The sequence below is a fragment of the Haliotis asinina genome, chromosome 5 (genome assembly GCF_037392515.1).
Source record: "Haliotis asinina isolate JCU_RB_2024 chromosome 5, JCU_Hal_asi_v2, whole genome shotgun sequence".
In the NCBI taxonomy this organism is placed as follows: Eukaryota; Metazoa; Mollusca; class Gastropoda; order Lepetellida; family Haliotidae; genus Haliotis; species Haliotis asinina.
Genome location: NC_090284.1, coordinates 72,360,174 through 72,381,918, shown reverse-complemented (window position 1 = coordinate 72,381,918; position 21,745 = coordinate 72,360,174). Strand labels below are relative to the sequence as shown.

The 21,745-nt window shown below is 40.9% G+C and overlaps 1 protein-coding gene across 1 annotated transcript in view; it reads right to left on the bottom strand.

Moving 5' to 3' along the window:
• LOC137285212 (leucine-rich repeat serine/threonine-protein kinase 1-like) overlaps positions 1–21,745 on the bottom strand; it is a 51,246-nt gene that overhangs the window by 22,750 nt on the left and 6,751 nt on the right. The window contains exons 4-5 of the mRNA XM_067817487.1: positions 21,391–21,556; positions 283–318 (exon numbers count right to left, since the gene is read on the bottom strand). Coding sequence (XP_067673588.1) covers positions 283–318; positions 21,391–21,556 — 202 coding nt within the window. The remainder of the gene's footprint in view (positions 1–282; positions 319–21,390; positions 21,557–21,745) is intronic.

Genomic DNA, 21,745 nt, shown 5'->3' with positions numbered 1-21,745 from the left:
GGAGAACACAACTGGTTTGTGATTATGAGTCAGCTTGACCTCATTAATCAACCAGGAAGGAGAAAACAATGATATCTTTGAGATAACCATGCAATGCATGAGTCAACATACAAAGCTTGTTTGCAGTGAAACTGAGACACACTTAACTGATTCCCCATTTCCTAATCTACAACTGACAGAATCCTCGTCTATGTAGTGAAGTTTCAGGCATTTGTGTCCCTAAGAATTATCTTTGAATAATAGCACACATGACATAACAGGGAAAAGACAAAGAAAACTTACTTTTGAATATCTTGTACATTCTAATCTTCCTGCGCTCTGAAACACAAGATAATCAGAGATAAATGTAGAGCTGACAACATATTCTGTAAGTGGAAAGGAGAAATTTTCAAAATGATAAACCTCAACTGCATGTAGTGTAATCAAAATTTCTCGACAGCATGACTGTCCAGCCTGCCTATTAACAGTGTTCTGACTACATCACATTGTGTTAAACCCAGTATTGGAAATAAGCCCAGTGTAGTAACTACATTACACTGTGTTAAACCCAGTATTGGAAATAGGCCCAGTGTAGTAACTACATTACACTGTGTTAAACCCAGTATTGGAAATAAGCCCAGTGTAGTAACTACATTACACTGTGTTAAACCCAGTATTGGAAATAGGCCCAGTGTAGTAACTACATTACACTGTGTTAAACCCAGTATTGGAAATAGGCCCAGTGTAGTAACTACATTACATTGTGGTAAACCCAGTATTGGAAATAGGGCCAGTGTCATAACTACATCATATTGTGGTAAACCTAGTATTGGAAATAGGGCCAGTGTCATAACTACATCACATTGTGGTAAACCAAGTATTGGAAATAGGTCCAGTGTAGTAACTACATCACATTGTGGTAAACCCAGTATTGGAAATAGGCCCAGTGTAGTAACTACATCACATTGTGTTACACCCAGTATTGGAAATAGGCCCAGTGTAGTAACTACATTACATTGTATTAAACCTAGTATTGGAAATAGGCCCAGTGTAGTAACTACATTACACTGTGTTAAACCCAGTATCAGAATAAGTCCAGTGTCATAACTACATCACATTGTGGTAAACCAAGTATTGGAAATAGGCCCAGTGTAGTAACTACATCACATTGTGGTAAACCCAGTATTGGAAATAGGCCCAGTGTAGTAACTACATCACATTGTGTTACACCCAGTATTGGAAATAGGCCCAGTGTAGTAACTACATTACATTGTATTAAACCTAGTATTGGAAATAGGCCCAGTGTAGTAACTACATCACATTGTGGTAAACCCAGTATTGGAAATAGGCCCAGTGTAGTAACTACATCACATTGTGTTACACCCAGTATTGGAAATAGGCCCAGTGTAGTAACTACATCACATTGTGGTAAACCCAGTATTGGAAATAGGCCCAGTGTAGTAACTACATCACATTGTGTTACACCCAGTATTGGAAATTGGCCCAGTGTAGTAACTACATTACATTGTATTAAACCTAGTATTGGAAATAGGCCCAGTGTAGTAACTACATTACATTGTATTAAACCCAGTATTGGAAATAGGCCCAGTGTAGTAACTACATTACATTGTATTAAACCTAGTATTGGAAATAGGCCCAGTGTAGTAACTACATCACATTGTGATAAACCAAGTATTGGGAATAAGTCCAGTGTAGTACCGGTAACTACATCACATAGTGGTAAACCAACTACTGGGAATAAGCCCAGTGTGGTAACTACATCACATTGTGGTAAACCAAGTACTCGGAAAAGGCCCAGTGTAGTAACTACATCAAATTGTGGAAAACCAAGTACTGGGAATAAGCCCAGTGTCATAACTACATCAAATTGTGGTAAACCCAGTATTGGAAATAGGCCCAGTGTAGTAACTACATTACATTGTATCAAACCCAGTATTGGAAATAGGCCCAGTGTAGTAACTACATCACATTGTGGTAAACCCAGTATTGGAAATAGGCCCAGTGTAGTAACTACATCACATTGTGTTACACCCAGTATTGGAAATAGGCCCAGTGTAGTAACTACATTACATTGTATTAAACCTAGTATTGGAAATAGGCCCAGTGTAGTAACTACATTACATTGTATTAAACCTAGTATTGGAAATAGGCCCAGTGTAGTAACTACATTACATTGTATTAAACCCAGTATTGGAAATAGGCCCAGTGTAGTAACTACATCACATTGTGATAAACCAAGTATTGGGAATAAGTCCAGTGTAGTACCGGTAACTACATCACATAGTGGTAAACCAACTACTGGGAATAAGCCCAGTGTGGTAACTACATCACATTGTGGTAAACCAAGTACTCGGAAAAGGCCCAGTGTAGTAACTACATCAAATTGTGGAAAACCAAGTACTGGGAATAAGCCCAGTGTGGTAACTACATCACATTGTGGTAAACCAAGTACTCGGAATAGGTCCAGTGTAGTAACTACATCACATTGTGATAAACCAAGTACTGGTAATAAGCTTGTGTAGTAACTACATCACATTGTGGTAAACCAAGTACTCGGAATAGGCCCAGTGTAGTAACTACATCACATTGTGATAAACCAAGTACTGGTAATAAGCCTTGTGTAGTAACTACATCACATTGTGGTAAACCAAGTACTGGGAATAGGCCCAGTGTAGTAACTACATCACATTGTGATAAACCAAGTACTGGTAATAAGCCTTATGTAGTAACTACATCACATTGTGGTAAACCAAGTACTGGGAATAGGCCCAGTGTAGTAACTACATCACATTGTGGTAAACCAAGTACTGGTAATAAGCCTTGTGTAGTAACTACATCACATTGTGGTAAACCAAGTACTGGGAATAGGCCCAGTGTAGTAACTACATCACATTGTGATAAACCAAGTACTGGTAATAAGCCTTATGTAGTTAAACTACATCACATTGTGGTAAACCAAGTACTGGGAATAGGCCCAGTGTAGTAACTACATCACATTGTGATAAACCAAGTACTGGTAATAAGCCTTATGTAGTAACTACATCACATTGTGGTAAACCAAGTACTGGGAATAGGCCCAGTGTAGTAACTACATCACATTGTGATAAACCAAGTACTGGTAATAAGCCTTGTCTAGTAACTACATCACATTGTGGTAAACCAAGTACTGGGAATAGGCCCAGTGTAGTAACTACATCACATTGTGGTAAACCAAGTACTGGGAATAACCCACATTGTTAAATCCAGTATTTGGAAAAGGCCTGGTGTAGTGACTACATCACAAACTCCTGGTGTAGTGACTACATCACCTCACAAAGGCCTGGTGTAGTGACTACATCACCTCACAAAGGCCTGGTGTAGTGACTACATCACCAAATGTGTACCCAATAACAATGAGCCCACTGATAGTAACTACAACAAGTTATTTACATATTTAAAATAACAACCTGGAAAGGACAATCTGGAAAATGACAATAACCAATTTTTTCGATGATTGTACCTTGGCAATGGAGCAATCATCAATTGTGAGAAATCAACCAATTTCCAACACTAGTGCTTAGAACAAAAAACACTGCCAGAAACTACACCACATCCTGTCACACACTCTTATTAGGATGTGCCCAAAAATATGTGATTACACTGTATACACTGCATCAGGATGTGCCCAATGACAGTGATTACACAGTATACACTGCATCAGGATGTGCCCAAAGACAGTGACTACATGGTATACACTGCATCAGGATGTGCCCAATGATAGTGATTACAATGTAGACACTGCATCAGGATGTGCCCAAAGACAGTGACTACACGGTATACACTGCATCAGGATGTGCCCAAAGACAGTGATTACACGGTATACACTGCATCAGGATGTGCCCAATGACAGTGATTACACAGTATACACTGCATCAGGATGTGCCCAATGATAGTGATGACACTGTATACACTGCATCACGATGTGCCCAATGATAGTGATTACACGGTATACACTGCATCAGGATGTGCCCAAAGACAGTGACTACACGGTATACACTGCATCAGGATGTGCCCAAAGACAGTGACTACATGGTATACACTGCATCAGGATGTGCCCAAAGACAGTGATTACACTGTATACACTGCATCAGGATGTGCCCAGTGACAGTGATTACACGGTATACACTGCATCAGGATGTGCCCAATGATAGTGATTACACTGTATACACTGCATCAGGATGTGCCCAAAGACAGTGATTACACGGTATACACTGCATCAGGATGTGCCCAAAGACAGTGACTACACGGTATACACTGCATCAGGATGTGCCCAAAGACAGTGACTACATGGTATACACTGCATCAGGATGTGCCCAAAGACAGTGATTACAATGTAGACACTGCATCAGGATGTGCCCAAAGACAGTGATTACAATGTAGACACTGCATCAGGATGTGCCCAGTGACAGTGATTACACGGTATACACTGCATCAGAATGTGCCCAGTGACAGTGATTACAATGTAGACACTGCATCAGGATGTGCCCAAAGACAGTGACTACACGGTATACACTGCATCAGGATGTGCCCAAAGACAGCGATTACAATGTAGACACTGCATCTGGATGTGCCCAGTGACAGTGATTAAATGGTATACACTGCATCAGGATGTGCCCAGTGACAGTGATTACAATGTAGACACTGCATCAGGATGTGCCCAATGATAGTGATTACACTGTATACACTGCATCAGGATGTGCCCAAAGACAGTGACTACACGGTATACACTGCATCAGGATGTGCCCAAAGACAGCGATTACAATGTAGACACTGCATCAGGATGTGCCCAGTGACAGTGATTACATGGTATACACTGTATCAGGATGTGCCCAGTGACAGTGATTACAATGTAGACACTGCATCAGGATGTGCCCAGTGATAGTGATTACACTGTATACACTGCATCAGGATGTGCCCAAAGACAGTGACTACACCGTATACACTGCATCTGGATGTGCCCAGTGACAATGATTACACTACACACACTATATTGGGATGTGCCCAGTTATGTTGGTTACACCAAAAGCACTCCATTGGGATGTGCTAAATGATGGTCTTTACAGTACACATTCTATATTGGAAACAAGCCTGTGCCATCTATTACAGACCTTGTGGCCTTTCCTAACAACTCAGTCAGTGCTATAAATAGTGTGAAGTATGTCGTCATGCCTGGTGTTCCTGGAGCACAGCAAGCTGTATTTATAACACTGAAACCAGCTGTCATGTGACTTGCTGTCACTATCAGTCATGGGATTAGCTGATATGTTATTCATCAGTAGGCCAGTATTAGTGAATCAGTAGGCCAGTATCAGTGACTCAGTAGGCCAGTATTAGTGAATCAGTAGGCCAGTATCAATGACTCAGTAGGCCAGTATTACTGAATCAGTAGGTCAGTATCAGTGACTCAGTAGGCCAGTATTAGTGGATCAATTTCACATTTGCCAACCAAGTGTTTACATCATAGACATGAGATCCATTCTGCAAACAGTGAGTTTATCAAATTCCATTATACTACTTCTTGAAAAACTACAGTGACGTGCCATAAGTATTGCAACAAACATGGCTGATGTCACCGGTGTTGAGCCAAATGGGCTCAACAAAAATATGTCGTAGAATAAAAACAGATGCAGTGACTTACTGAAACTTGTTAATATTTGGTAATAAAACCCTTCTGGATTATAAACGCTTTGAACTCTCTTTGGGATCAAACGGTATAAACTCTGAATGTACACTTGTGGAAGAGTGGCCCAGATTTGCTGTACAGCAGCTATTAAATCCTCACGGGAGTTGATGTTTTCACAGCGTTTCTGAAGTTTAATTTTTACACATCTCCACACATTTTCTATTATATTAATGTCCGGGGATTGTGCAGGCCAGTCCATTCCTGGGATATTATTATTAGTTTTCTAGGAAGTTGTCTTCCGAGGTCAGTGTACAGGTGCATTGTCATCTTGAAATATCTTTAGCTACAACAGGCCACATACTGGTATCCAGTACATCAATATACTTGCCAGAGTTGATATTTCCTTCAACTGGAGTCAGTATGCCAACACCATTGTAACTAATACATCCCCAAAGCATTACACTTGCCGTGACAGGACATTTCAAGACGTTTAGACATTCCGGTCTCCACATTCCGTCGGCCTTTCTCCAAACAGAAATGATTTTACTTTTTCCTAAAACAACATGTGTTTCATCAGTGAACAACACTTTCTTCCACCTATCAAGTCCCCACATCAATTTACCCCTACACCATCTGACACGCATCTGACAGCTGACCTGTGAAATGGTGATACCCTTTCTTATCTTTCGTTTTTTAATGCCAGCCTGATGTAAATGTCACTCAATTGTCCTGCTAGAAACTTGACTGTAATGTTGAGAATTGAATTGTTCAGTTACATCTGTCACAGAACGTCTCCTATTCTGACGAACAACACGATAGAGTCTCCTGTCACCCCTCAAACCAGTCAATCATACGAGGCCGACTTTTCGAGGCCTGTTTTCTAAGCTTTCACCGTTGTCAAACTTTTTCAAAATTCGTCCAACAGTAGACCTGTGAACAGCTAGCAATTCTGCAATCTTACTATTTTTCAAACCTTTCTGATGTAATTCAATTATCAATTCTTTTTGCCGTCCAGTCAGTTCCTTCGAACTGCAAGCCATGTCATCTGCTAGGCACGCGAAGGACGTAAACACAAACAATGATGTCAAATATGACCACTCCAAATTTTACAAGAAAACATTCAGTGGTTTTCCAAACAGAGGCTTTTGTTTGTGGTAAATATTTCCGTGGTTTTTACTGCTAATGTGTTTGCTGCAATACTTATGTCACGTCACTGTACTTTCTTCTGGTATTATGATTCGCCATCACATGACCCATGCAGGATATGTCTCAAGAGTTAAGTCCACTAATACAGGTCAAAATACATCCAGATCCTCAGAGGAGTTCTACTGAAGTTCTTCCAACGTATATATTATATGATGTTACACAACCTTGCTGACATTGATGTGCAGAAGCTGTTAGATGGTTACCATGGATACAGGAGGAAAATGCTCTGGTTTACCCACAGTTACTGACCACTCATTTGGATCATTCACTGGGTCTTAGTTATAAGTCTAGAAGCATATCATCTGCACCAGTCACTGTCCCTAGAGGTAAGTCTAGAAGCATATCATCAACAACAGTCACTGTTCCTAGAGGTAAGTCTAGAAGCATATCATCTGCACCAGTCACTGTCCCTAGCGGTAAGTCTAGAAGCATATCATCAACACCAGTCACTGTTCCTAGCAGTAAGTCTAGAAGCATATCATCTGCACCAGTCACTGTACCTAGTGGTAAGTCTAGAAGCATATCATCAACAACAGTCACTGTTCCTAGAGGTAAGTCTAGAAGCATATCATCTGCACCAGTCACTGTTCCTAGCGGTAAGTCTAGAAGCATATCATCAACACCAGTCACTGTTCCTGAAGGTAAGTCTAGAAGCATATCATCAACAACAGTCACTGTCCCTAGTGGTAAGTCTAGAAGCATATCATCAACACCAGTCACTGTTCCTAGAGGTAAGTCTAGAAGCATATCATCTGCACCAGTCACTGTCCCTAGAGGTAAGTCTAGAAGCATATCATCAACAACAGTCACTGTTCCTAGAGGTAAGTCTAGAAGCATATCATCTACACCAGTCACTGTTCCTAGAGGTAAGTCTAGAAGCATATCATCTGCACCAGTCACTGTCCCTAGAGCTAAGTCTAGAAGCATATCATCAACAACAGTCACTGTTCCTAGAGGTAAGTCTAGAAGCATATCATCAACAACAGTCACTGTCCCTAGAGGTAAGTCTAGAAGCATATCATCAACAACAGTCACTGTCCCTAGAGGTAAGTCTAGAAGCATATCATCTGCACCAGTCACTGTCCCTAGAGGTAAGTCTAGAAGCATATCATCTACACCAGTCACTGTCCCTAGAGGTAAGTCTAGAAGCATATCATCTACACCAGTCACTGTCCCTAGAGGTAAGTCTAGAAGCATATCATCTACACCAGTCACTGTTCCTAGAGGTAAGTCTAGAAGCATATCATCAACAACAGTCACTGTCCCTAGAGGTAAGTCTAGAAGCATATCATCTACACCAGTCACTGTCCCTAGAGGTAAGTCTAGAAGCATATCATCTACACCAGTCACTGTCCCTAGAGGTAAGTCTAGAAGCATATCATCTACACCAGTCACTGTTCCTAGAGGTAAGTCTAGAAGCATATCATCTACACCAGTCACTGTTCCTAGAGGTAAGTCTAGAAGCATATCATCAACAACAGTCACTGTCCCTAGAGGTAAGTCTAGAAGCATATCATCTGCACCAGTCACTGTCCCTAGAGGTAAGTCTAGAAGCATATCATCTACACCAGTCACTGTCCCTAGAGGTAAGTCTAGAAGCATATCATCTACACCAGTCACTGTCCCTAGAGGTAAGTCTAGAAGTATATCATCTACACCAGTCACTGTCCCTAGAGGTAAGTCTAGAAGCATATCATCTACACCAGTCACTGTCCCTAGAGGTAAGTCTAGAAGCATATCATCTACACCAGTCACTGTTCCTAGTGGTAAGTCTAGAAGCATATCATCTACACCAGTCACTGTCCCTAGAGGTAAGTCTAGAAGCATATCATCAACAACAGTCACTGTCCCTAGAGGTAAGTCTAGAAGCATATCATCTGCACCAGTCACTGTTCCTAGAGGTAAGTCTAGAAGCATATCATCAACACCAGTCACTGTTCCTAGCGGTAAGTCTAGAAGCATATCATCAACAACAGTCACTGTCCCTAGTGGTAAGTCTAGAAGCATATCATCAACAACAGTCACTGTCCCTAGTGGTAAGTCTAGAAGCATATCATCAACAACAGTCACTGTCCCTAGAGGTAAGTCTAGAAGCATATCATCAACAACAGTCACTGTCCCTAGAGGTAAGTCTAGAAGCATATCATCTGCACCAGTCACTGTACCTAGTGGTAAGTCTAGAAGCATATCATCAACACCAGTTACTGTCCCTAGCGGTAAGTCTAGAAGCATATCATCTGCACCAGTTACTGTTCCTAGAGGTAAGTCTAGAAGCACATCATCAACACCAGTTACTGTCCCTAGCGGTAAGTCTAGAAGCATATCATCTGCACCAGTTACTGTTCCTAGAGGTAAGTCTAGAAGCATATCATCAACAACAGTCACTGTTCCTAGAGGTAAGTCTAGAAGCATATCATCTACACCAGTCACTGTTCCTGAAGGTAACTCTAGAAGCATATCATCTACACCAGTCACTGTTCCTAGTGGTAAGTCTAGAAGCATATCATCAACAACAGTCACTGTCCCTAGAGGTAAGTCTAGAAGCATATCATCTGCACCAGTCACTGTTCCTAGAGGTAAGTCTAGAAGCATATCATCAACAACAGTCACTGTCCCTAGCGGTAAGTCTAGAAGCATATCATCTGCACCAGTCACTGTTCCTAGAGGTAAGTCTAGAAGCATATCATCAACACCAGCTACTGTCCCTAGCGGTAAGTCTAGAAGCATATCATCTGCACCAGTCACTGTTCCTAGAGGTAAGTCTAGAAGCATATCATCTGCACCAGTTACTGTCCCTAGAGGTAAGTCTAGAAGCATATCATCTGCACCAGTCACTGTTCCTAGAGGTAAGTCTAGAAGCATATCATCAACAACAGTCACTGTCCCTAGCGGTAAGTCTAGAAGCATATCATCTGCACCAGTCACTGTTCCTAGAGGTAAGTCTAGAAGCATATCATCAACACCAGCTACTGTCCCTAGCGGTAAGTCTAGAAGCATATCATCTGCACCAGTCACTGTTCCTAGAGGTAAGTCTAGAAGCATATCATCTGCACCAGTTACTGTCCCTAGCGGTAAGTCTAGAAGCACATCATCTGCACCAGTTACTGTCCCTAGCGGTAAGTCTAGAAGCATATCATCAACACCAGTCACTGTCCCTAGCGGTAAGTCTAGAAGCATATCATCTGCACCAGTTACTGTCCCTAGCGGTAAGTCTAGAAGCATATCATCAACACCAGTTACTGTCCCTAGCGGTAAGTCTAGAAGCATATCATCAACAACTGTCACTGTTCCTAGAGGTAAGTCTAGAAGCATATCATCAACACCAGTCACTGTTCCTAGTGGTAAGTCTAGAAGCATATCATCAACACCAGTCACTGTTCCTAGAGGTAAGTCTAGAAGCATATCATCAACACCAGTCACTGTTCCTAGTGGTAAGTCTAGAAGCATATCATCAACACCAGTCACTGTTCCTAGAGGTAAGTCTAGAAGCATATCATCAACACCAGTCACTGTTCCTAGTGGTAAGTCTAGAAGCATATCATCTGCACCAGTCACTGTTCCTAGAGGTAAGTCTAGAAGCATATCATCTGCACCAGTCACTGTCCCTAGCGGTAAGTCTAGAAGCATATCATCTGCACCAGTCACTGTTCCTAGAGGTAAGTCTAGAAGCATATCATCAACAACAGTCACTGTTCCTAGTGGTAAGTCTAGAAGCATATCATCAACAACAGTCACTGTTCCTAGAGGTAAGTCTAGAAGCATATCATCAACAACAGTCACTGTTCCTAGAGGTAAGTCTAGAAGCATATCATCAACACCAGTCACTGTTCCTAGTGGTAAGTCTAGAAGCATATCATCAACACCAGTCACTGTCCCTAGAGGTAAGTCTAGAAGCATATCATCAACACCACTTACTGTTCCTAGTGGTAAGTCTAGAAGCATATCATCAACAACAGTCACTGTTCCTAGAGGTAAGTCTAGAAGCATATCATCAACACCAGTCACTGTTCCCAGTGGTAAGTCTAGAAGCATATCATCTGCACCAGTCACTGTTCCTAGAGGTAAGTCTAGAAGCATATCATCTGCACCAGTTACTGTCCCTAGCGGTAAGTCTAGAAGCATATCATCAACACCAGTCACTGTTCCTAGTGGTAAGTCTAGAAGCAAATCATCAACAACAGTCACTGTTCCTAGAGGTAAGTCTAGAAGCATATCATCTACACCAGTCACTGTTCCTGAAGATAAGTCTAGAAGCATATCATTTGCACCAGTCACTGTTCCTAGTGGTAAGTCTAGAAGCATATCATCAACAACAGTCACTGTTCCTAGAGGTAAGTCTAGAAGCATATCATCAACACCAGTCACTGTTCCTAGTGGTAAGTCTAGAAGCATATCATCTGCACCAGTCACTGTTCCTAGAGGTAAGTCTAGAAGCATATTATCAACACCAGTTACTGTCCCTAGTGGTAAGTCTAGAAGCACATCATCTGCACCAGTCACTGTTCCTAGTGGTAAGTCTAGAAGCATATCATCAACACCAGTCACTGTCCCTAGAGGTAAGTCTAGAAGCATATCATCAACACCAGTCACTGTTCCTAGAGGTAAGTCTAGAAGCATATCATCAACACCAGTTACTATCCCTAGCGGTAAGTCTAGAAGCATATCATCAACACCAGTCACTGTCCCTAGAGGTAAGTCTAGAAGCATATCATCTACACCAGTCACTGTCCCTAGAGGTAAGTCTAGAAGCATATCATCTACACCAGTCACTGTTCCTAGAGGTAAGTCTAGAAGCATATCATCTACACCAGTCACTGTTCCTAAAGGTAAGTCTAGAAGCATATCATCTACACCAGTCACTGTTCCTGAAGGTAAGTCTAGAAGCATATCATCTACACCAGTCACTGTTCCTGAAGGTAAGTCTAGAAGCATATCATCTACACCAGTCACTGTTCCTAGAGGTAAGTCTAGAAGCATATCATCTGCACCAGTCACTGTTCCTGAAGGTAAGTCTAGAAGCATATCATCTACACCAGTCACTGTTCCTGAAGGTAAGTCTAGAAGCATATCATCTACACCAGTCACTGTTCCTAGAGGTAAGTCTAGAAGCATATCATTTGCACCAGTCACTGTTCCTAGAGGTAAGTCTAGAAGCATATCATCAACATCAGTCACTGTTCCTAGCGGTAAGTCTAGAAGCATATCATCTACACCAGTCACTGTTCCTGAAGGTAAGTCTAGAAGCATATCATCAACAACTGTCACTGTTCCTAGAGGTAAGTCTAGAAGCATATCATCAACACCAGTCACTGTTCCTAGTGGTAAGTCTAGAAGCATATCATCAACACCAGTCACTGTTCCTAGAGGTAAGTCTAGAAGCATATCATCAACACCAGTCACTGTTCCTAGTGGTAAGTCTAGAAGCATATCATCAACACCAGTCACTGTTCCTAGAGGTAAGTCTAGAAGCATATCATCAACACCAGTCACTGTTCCTAGTGGTAAGTCTAGAAGCATATCATCTGCACCAGTCACTGTTCCTAGAGGTAAGTCTAGAAGCATATCATCTGCACCAGTCACTGTCCCTAGCGGTAAGTCTAGAAGCATATCATCTGCACCAGTCACTGTTCCTAGAGGTAAGTCTAGAAGCATATCATCAACAACAGTCACTGTTCCTAGTGGTAAGTCTAGAAGCATATCATCAACAACAGTCACTGTTCCTAGAGGTAAGTCTAGAAGCATATCATCAACAACAGTCACTGTTCCTAGAGGTAAGTCTAGAAGCATATCATCAACACCAGTCACTGTTCCTAGTGGTAAGTCTAGAAGCATATCATCAACACCAGTCACTGTCCCTAGAGGTAAGTCTAGAAGCATATCATCAACACCACTTACTGTTCCTAGTGGTAAGTCTAGAAGCATATCATCAACAACAGTCACTGTTCCTAGAGGTAAGTCTAGAAGCATATCATCAACACCAGTCACTGTTCCCAGTGGTAAGTCTAGAAGCATATCATCTGCACCAGTCACTGTTCCTAGAGGTAAGTCTAGAAGCATATCATCTGCACCAGTTACTGTCCCTAGCGGTAAGTCTAGAAGCATATCATCAACACCAGTCACTGTTCCTAGTGGTAAGTCTAGAAGCATATCATCAACAACAGTCACTGTTCCTAGAGGTAAGTCTAGAAGCATATCATCTACACCAGTCACTGTTCCTGAAGATAAGTCTAGAAGCATATCATTTGCACCAGTCACTGTTCCTAGTGGTAAGTCTAGAAGCATATCATCAACAACAGTCACTGTTCCTAGAGGTAAGTCTAGAAGCATATCATCAACACCAGTCACTGTTCCTAGTGGTAAGTCTAGAAGCATATCATCTGCACCAGTCACTGTTCCTAGAGGTAAGTCTAGAAGCATATTATCAACACCAGTTACTGTCCCTAGTGGTAAGTCTAGAAGCACATCATCTGCACCAGTCACTGTTCCTAGTGGTAAGTCTAGAAGCATATCATCAACACCAGTCACTGTCCCTAGAGGTAAGTCTAGAAGCATATCATCAACACCAGTCACTGTTCCTAGAGGTAAGTCTAGAAGCATATCATCAACACCAGTTACTATCCCTAGCGGTAAGTCTAGAAGCATATCATCAACACCAGTCACTGTCCCTAGAGGTAAGTCTAGAAGCATATCATCTACACCAGTCACTGTCCCTAGAGGTAAGTCTAGAAGCATATCATCTACACCAGTCACTGTTCCTAGAGGTAAGTCTAGAAGCATATCATCTACACCAGTCACTGTTCCTAAAGGTAAGTCTAGAAGCATATCATCTACACCAGTCACTGTTCCTGAAGGTAAGTCTAGAAGCATATCATCTACACCAGTCACTGTTCCTGAAGGTAAGTCTAGAAGCATATCATCTACACCAGTCACTGTTCCTAGAGGTAAGTCTAGAAGCATATCATCTGCACCAGTCACTGTTCCTGAAGGTAAGTCTAGAAGCATATCATCTACACCAGTCACTGTTCCTGAAGGTAAGTCTAGAAGCATATCATCTACACCAGTCACTGTTCCTAGAGGTAAGTCTAGAAGCATATCATTTGCACCAGTCACTGTTCCTAGAGGTAAGTCTAGAAGCATATCATCAACATCAGTCACTGTTCCTAGCGGTAAGTCTAGAAGCATATCATCTACACCAGTCACTGTTCCTGAAGGTAAGTCTAGAAGCATATCATCTACACCAGTCACTGTTCCTAGAGGTAAGTCTAGAAGCATATCATCAACACCAGTCACTGTTCCTAGAGGTAAGTCTAGAAGCATATCAACACCAGTCACTGTCCCTGAAGGTAAGTCTAGAAGCATATCATCTGCACCAGTCACTGTTCCTAGCGGTAAGTCTAGAAGCATATCATCTACACCAGTCACTGTTCCTAGCGGTAAGTCTAGAAGCATATCATCAACACCAGTCACTGTTCCTAGCGGTAAGTCTAGAAGCATATCATCTGCACCAGTCACTGTTCCTGAAGGTAAGTCTAGAAGCATATCATCTACACCAGTCACTGTTCCTAGAGGTAAGTCTAGAAGCATATCATCAACACCAGTCACTGTTCCTAGAGGTAAGTCTAGAAGCATATCATCTGCACCAGTCACTGTTCCTGAAGATAAGTCTAGAAGCATATCATTTGCACCAGTCACTGTTCCTAGAGGTAAGTCTAGAAGGATATCATCAACACCAGTCACTGTTCCTAGCGGTAAGTCTAGAAGCATATCATCAACACCAGTCACTGTTCCTAGAGGTAAGTCTAGAAGCATATCATCAACACCAGTCACTGTTCCTAGTGGTAAGTCTAGAAGCATATCATCTGCACCAGTCACTGTTCCTAGAGGTAAGTCTAGAAGCATATCATCTGCACCAGTCACTGTCCCTAGCGGTAAGTCTAGAAGCATATCATCTGCACCAGTCACTGTTCCTAGAGGTAAGTCTAGAAGCATATCATCAACAACAGTCACTGTTCCTAGTGGTAAGTCTAGAAGCATATCATCAACAACAGTCACTGTTCCTAGAGGTAAGTCTAGAAGCATATCATCAACAACAGTCACTGTTCCTAGAGGTAAGTCTAGAAGCATATCATCAACACCAGTCACTGTTCCTAGTGGTAAGTCTAGAAGCATATCATCAACACCAGTCACTGTCCCTAGAGGTAAGTCTAGAAGCATATCATCAACACCACTTACTGTTCCTAGTGGTAAGTCTAGAAGCATATCATCAACAACAGTCACTGTTCCTAGAGGTAAGTCTAGAAGCATATCATCAACACCAGTCACTGTTCCCAGTGGTAAGTCTAGAAGCATATCATCTGCACCAGTCACTGTTCCTAGAGGTAAGTCTAGAAGCATATCATCTGCACCAGTTACTGTCCCTAGCGGTAAGTCTAGAAGCATATCATCAACACCAGTCACTGTTCCTAGTGGTAAGTCTAGAAGCATATCATCAACAACAGTCACTGTTCCTAGAGGTAAGTCTAGAAGCATATCATCTACACCAGTCACTGTTCCTGAAGATAAGTCTAGAAGCATATCATTTGCACCAGTCACTGTTCCTAGTGGTAAGTCTAGAAGCATATCATCAACAACAGTCACTGTTCCTAGAGGTAAGTCTAGAAGCATATCATCAACACCAGTCACTGTTCCTAGTGGTAAGTCTAGAAGCATATCATCTGCACCAGTCACTGTTCCTAGAGGTAAGTCTAGAAGCATATTATCAACACCAGTTACTGTCCCTAGTGGTAAGTCTAGAAGCACATCATCTGCACCAGTCACTGTTCCTAGTGGTAAGTCTAGAAGCATATCATCAACACCAGTCACTGTCCCTAGAGGTAAGTCTAGAAGCATATCATCAACACCAGTCACTGTTCCTAGAGGTAAGTCTAGAAGCATATCATCAACACCAGTTACTATCCCTAGCGGTAAGTCTAGAAGCATATCATCAACACCAGTCACTGTCCCTAGAGGTAAGTCTAGAAGCATATCATCTACACCAGTCACTGTCCCTAGAGGTAAGTCTAGAAGCATATCATCTACACCAGTCACTGTTCCTAGAGGTAAGTCTAGAAGCATATCATCTACACCAGTCACTGTTCCTAAAGGTAAGTCTAGAAGCATATCATCTACACCAGTCACTGTTCCTGAAGGTAAGTCTAGAAGCATATCATCTACACCAGTCACTGTTCCTGAAGGTAAGTCTAGAAGCATATCATCTACACCAGTCACTGTTCCTAGAGGTAAGTCTAGAAGCATATCATCTGCACCAGTCACTGTTCCTGAAGGTAAGTCTAGAAGCATATCATCTACACCAGTCACTGTTCCTGAAGGTAAGTCTAGAAGCATATCATCTACACCAGTCACTGTTCCTAGAGGTAAGTCTAGAAGCATATCATTTGCACCAGTCACTGTTCCTAGAGGTAAGTCTAGAAGCATATCATCAACATCAGTCACTGTTCCTAGCGGTAAGTCTAGAAGCATATCATCTACACCAGTCACTGTTCCTGAAGGTAAGTCTAGAAGCATATCATCTACACCAGTCACTGTTCCTAGAGGTAAGTCTAGAAGCATATCATCAACACCAGTCACTGTTCCTAGAGGTAAGTCTAGAAGCATATCAACACCAGTCACTGTCCCTGAAGGTAAGTCTAGAAGCATATCATCTGCACCAGTCACTGTTCCTAGCGGTAAGTCTAGAAGCATATCATCTACACCAGTCACTGTTCCTAGCGGTAAGTCTAGAAGCATATCATCAACACCAGTCACTGTTCCTAGCGGTAAGTCTAGAAGCATATCATCTGCACCAGTCACTGTTCCTGAAGGTAAGTCTAGAAGCATATCATCTACACCAGTCACTGTTCCTAGAGGTAAGTCTAGAAGCATATCATCAACACCAGTCACTGTTCCTAGAGGTAAGTCTAGAAGCATATCATCTGCACCAGTCACTGTTCCTGAAGATAAGTCTAGAAGCATATCATTTGCACCAGTCACTGTTCCTAGAGGTAAGTCTAGAAGGATATCATCAACACCAGTCACTGTTCCTAGCGGTAAGTCTAGAAGCATATCATCAACACCAGTCACTGTTCCTAGAGGTAAGTCTAGAAGCATAGCATCAACACCAGTCACTGTTCCTAGCGGTAAGTCTAGAAGTATATCATCTGCACCAGTCACTGTTCGTAGCGGTAAGTCTAGAAGCATATCATCTACACCAGTCACTGTTCCTAAAGGTAAGTCTAGAAGCATATCATTAGCACCAGTCACTGTTCCTAGCGGTAAGTCTAGAAGCATATCATCAACACCAGTCATTGTTCCTAGCGGTAAGTCTAGAAGCATATCATCTAGAGGTAAGTCACTTTCAATCTTTCTATGTTTCTGAGTGTAAACTGATGTTGAATCGGATGTGGTGGTCAGGCTCACTGACTCAGTTGACACTTGTCAATGTCATTGTATCCTATTTGTGTAGATCGATGCTCATGCTGTTGATCACTAGAGCATCTGGTCCAGACTTGATTATTTACAGATTGCTGAGCGTTACAGGCATAAAACTGAACACACTCACCAAAGTGAAATTAACAAAAGTCATGAATACTGCAGACCTTAGAAGATCAACAAACTGCTGTGCATTTTGATTAACCCATTTAAAAAAGTGTTCTATGACAATTACGTTTTTGTTTTTTTGACTTACGCATTTTTTTAAGCCTGCTATATCTGTGAGGTTCCATGACCAAAGACTGATCTCCCTGAACCCAGTGGAGAGTACCACTGCAGACAAACAGTGACATGTGACAGGTGAGGATTGCCATGTCTCCTCGTCTTGTTTCAACATGATGAGGAGAGTTATCAGCGGGACAAGTTGTCTATCCTAGGTACTTAGTACGACAACACTTTGACCATCAATTCAGCAATGGAAACTGCTAGTGATTGAAGCATTGAAAGGTAGAATTACCCTGGCAGGGCTTCTGATCCTGCCATGTCAGTGACAGACAGGGCCAAAAGGAGGTCACATAGACATGAGTGATATCTGGTGACTTTTGACCCACAACCATGGCCTACTCAAGCTTGGTGTGTCCAACACTCATCTTACAACCTGGGTACATTGATTAGCTTGTTATCTGTCTGATATATGACACTGTTATTCAACCTCCATACAATCACTATCAGTGTCTGATATAGGCCGTATCGACCCACCCATTGTTTTTCTTACACAATGCATAAAACATTAGAATGACTGAGCTTTAGTTGACACTGAATAAAGATATTATTTTGATTATCTTATCATTACTTATGGATGCTACCCATACCAGATATGATAATCATAACATTGTAATTTCATAACAGCCTCTGTAGATCTGTTTATAATACAATGAAATCACTGGGAAATACTTGATAGGCAAATATAGATCCCTTTGGAATACTAGTATGTAGAAGCACAGGTCAGAACACTATTGCTTTTCAAAAGCGCTATCTAGATTTGATCAGGTGGTCAAGCTTGGTACCTTAGTTGATTGTACGTAAACTGTTTCAAATGTCAACAAAACTTATAGTTGATTATAACTATAAATACAAATATAATATATTTGCCAGCCCCAGTGATGTTGGTTAGCTGACAAAGCCCAGCATCACTAGTTTTTGCTAGGATAAGACACAATATAAGTTGTATGCTTCTCTTGAAGGTCTGATGTACGCATCTTTGTAGCAGTGGTAACAGTCGGTAGGCAAATGACAACACTGCTACGAAGATACAAAGATGCATACATCAAACTGTACATGTATATGTCAATCTACAAAATATCATTTTATTATGATATTATAGTCTGGAGATCGATAAACTAACTTACTAACAACTATATTAAAATGGCATCTGCCTCTTGACTGAATTTTTAAATTCAGTGACACATATTCTGACAAGCTTAAACTGCTAGAAACATCGTTAATTATGTTAAAGTTGAGTGTGCAAATGATGCAATGTATAAAAATGCTTTAATAAAGCAGTGAAAGTCAGTAAAATAAATGTGTACATAGTGAATTCAAAACAGCTAATCAAACATTTTTTTTTAACTTTTGCACAGCATGTGTCATATTATGACATCATACGATTGTTAGCAATACAGCTTCTCAGAATAGAGTTTTACAGTTACCACTCCTCATGGGAGGGGTGACACAGAAATATGTTGAAGTGTTTTTGATCTATGAAAACAGATATGGTTAATGTGAAAGTCTAAGAACAGAAAGTCCACTTTCTAAGTTCTGATTGGGGTCAAGATACTTTGAAATGATGTCATATGTTTCCACACGTTTTCCTTGTTGATTTTACATTGCTATTTACATTCATTGAACCTCACACATGCCATGTGATTTTCTCACAGCAGATATGAACACCAAGGGGATGATCTGTCCATGAGGACTTTATTTTTAATACTATTACCAGTGGTGAGTTATGTCTCAGCGATCTCTGTTGCAATCTGATATATTTCTCAAATTTATTCAAAAACTTATCTCTTGCAGCTTGATTCTGAGAAATTTGGTGTGGTAGCAGGACAGTGCTTTGGGATAAACAAGATGCTGGTGAAGTCAAATCTTTTAAATATCAGAAAAGATGTGATAAAAGTATGCCAAGCAGACACATGTCTTGAGTGGGAACATATGGTAAGATATGATATCAAAGATCAGTATAAGTATATGACTTGTACTGCTTGACAACAATACAAGAATCTGTCAAGAAATACCTGAGAAATAAGTTGTTCATCCATAAATTTTGTCCTTATCAGATATAACAATATTATCCCAACAGTTTACTTTTACCACATTATCTTGCCATACCGCTGGGTATTGATATGTAATCTCCCAACACTGCTGCCGTTGTTACAAAAGTATCCCAACATTGTTTCAACTACTATAATATTACCCTTACACTGCTGGAAATATTACCATATTATCCGAATGGTGATGAACGTATTATACTGACTATGACAATATTTCCTGAACACTGCTGAAATTACTATATTACCCCAACTGCTATTATTAAAATACTGTAAATCATTAAATTTTTGCGAGCATGATATTTTTGCGAAAATTGTGAATGACTTGAGCTCGCAAAAATATCATGACGCACTTTGCTGGTAGAATGCAATGAATAATCAGTAAACAACCGGTCCTACCTTTGCTTTATTATTCACCAGTAAATATATTTAACAATAGATCTAGACAATACATATATTAAGCAACGACGACAACGCGAAGAATGACTAACTTCTAGCATTACTCGTACTCACGTGTCACATGTCAAACAATGGATACCTGAACAAAAGACAGTCAATCAGTACGTCCAATAGTCCAGACAGGTGCCATTCATGCAACACACATTTCTTAGAGACTGTTTGAAAGGCCGAGACCATCCAGCAGGCGTGGGTAGGTTTCATGACACTTATATGGAGATCAACAGCTTTGCCGACACTGAATAAGCTGGTCCTTCATCAGTGCCAATTTATTAGAGCCATTCCATTTAATTTAATCTCTTTGAACTGTTTTAAGTTTATCTGGCCTAGCAGCAAGATGTTATGAAAACATCACTGATTGCATACATGCAGAAGTACTCCACTGAATGGTGTTTATGATTAGCGGCAAACTTTAATATGTGATTGGATTTACTCCACATAAAACTTTCAGATGCAAGTAAGCTTTGAAACTGCCAAACTAATCTATGTTTTGAGAATTAGGCAAGTCGCAAAAATATTGTGACGCAAAAACGTCTGTTGGTCGCCACTCACAAAATATTGTGACGCAAAAATTTCGTGATTTACAGTATTAGAAAGCAGTGTTTCAACTATCATGGTATTACCCCAACAATGTTGCTGTTGTTACAACATAATCACAACAATGTAGCATTGATTACAATATTGTCCAAGCAGTGTTGCAGCTATAGCAACATTATTCCAACACTGCTGCAACTATCATCATATCATCCAAATCGTGATGAAAATTACAATAATATCAGGACAATATCGCAACTATTACAATATAATCTGGAGAGTGTTGCAAATATTACAACATTATCCTGCCATAAAGCTGGATGTTGTATGCATGAAATATTGAACAACATCTTTAGTGCATGGGAGAGAATGGTTTTACACTGCTTTTATCAATATTCCAACAACATCATGGCAGGTAACACCAGAAATGGGCTTCACACACTGTACCCATGTTGGGAATCAAACTTAGTTCTTTGGTGTGACAACAGCCAATGTTTTATGTGGCATTTAGAAACCGGTATGAAGAGAAACACTTACAAATGTCTAACCATAAAAAGCATTCCACTTCGAGATACTGAACCTTCGTTTAGTGATGGTCAGTACAAGCTTATTTCAGTTTGAACTTCACTCTGCTAAGGTTTACACTTTATTGAACTCGCAAAAAGTGTAAGTCAGCTGTTTGATATTTTCTCTCTTACTATGAACTATTACAACCTGTTTGAACTATGAACCCACCAACTTCAGCCTCGATGAGGGAGATGAGAATACGGTTACTCATGCTCCTCGCCACTTCTACAGGGGTCAGTCCAGACATGTCCACAAGGTCAAGGTCAGCATTATTAATCAGTAAAATACGAACTGCATCTTCCTTGTTGTCACAGATGGCGCTGTGCAAGGGGGACTGAAATATGAATGTTGGAGAACTGGACTACCGTGAAGTAGGAGTAAAAGATCTGTGAAAGTGCAGGATACACTGAATATATCGCTTTCAATGTTGGAGCAAACAAATCTTTCGCAAAAAACCCTTTCAATCTTGGTTATTTTTTTCATTTTGAAGTATTTCACATGATTAAAAGTTAGATAAAGGCCT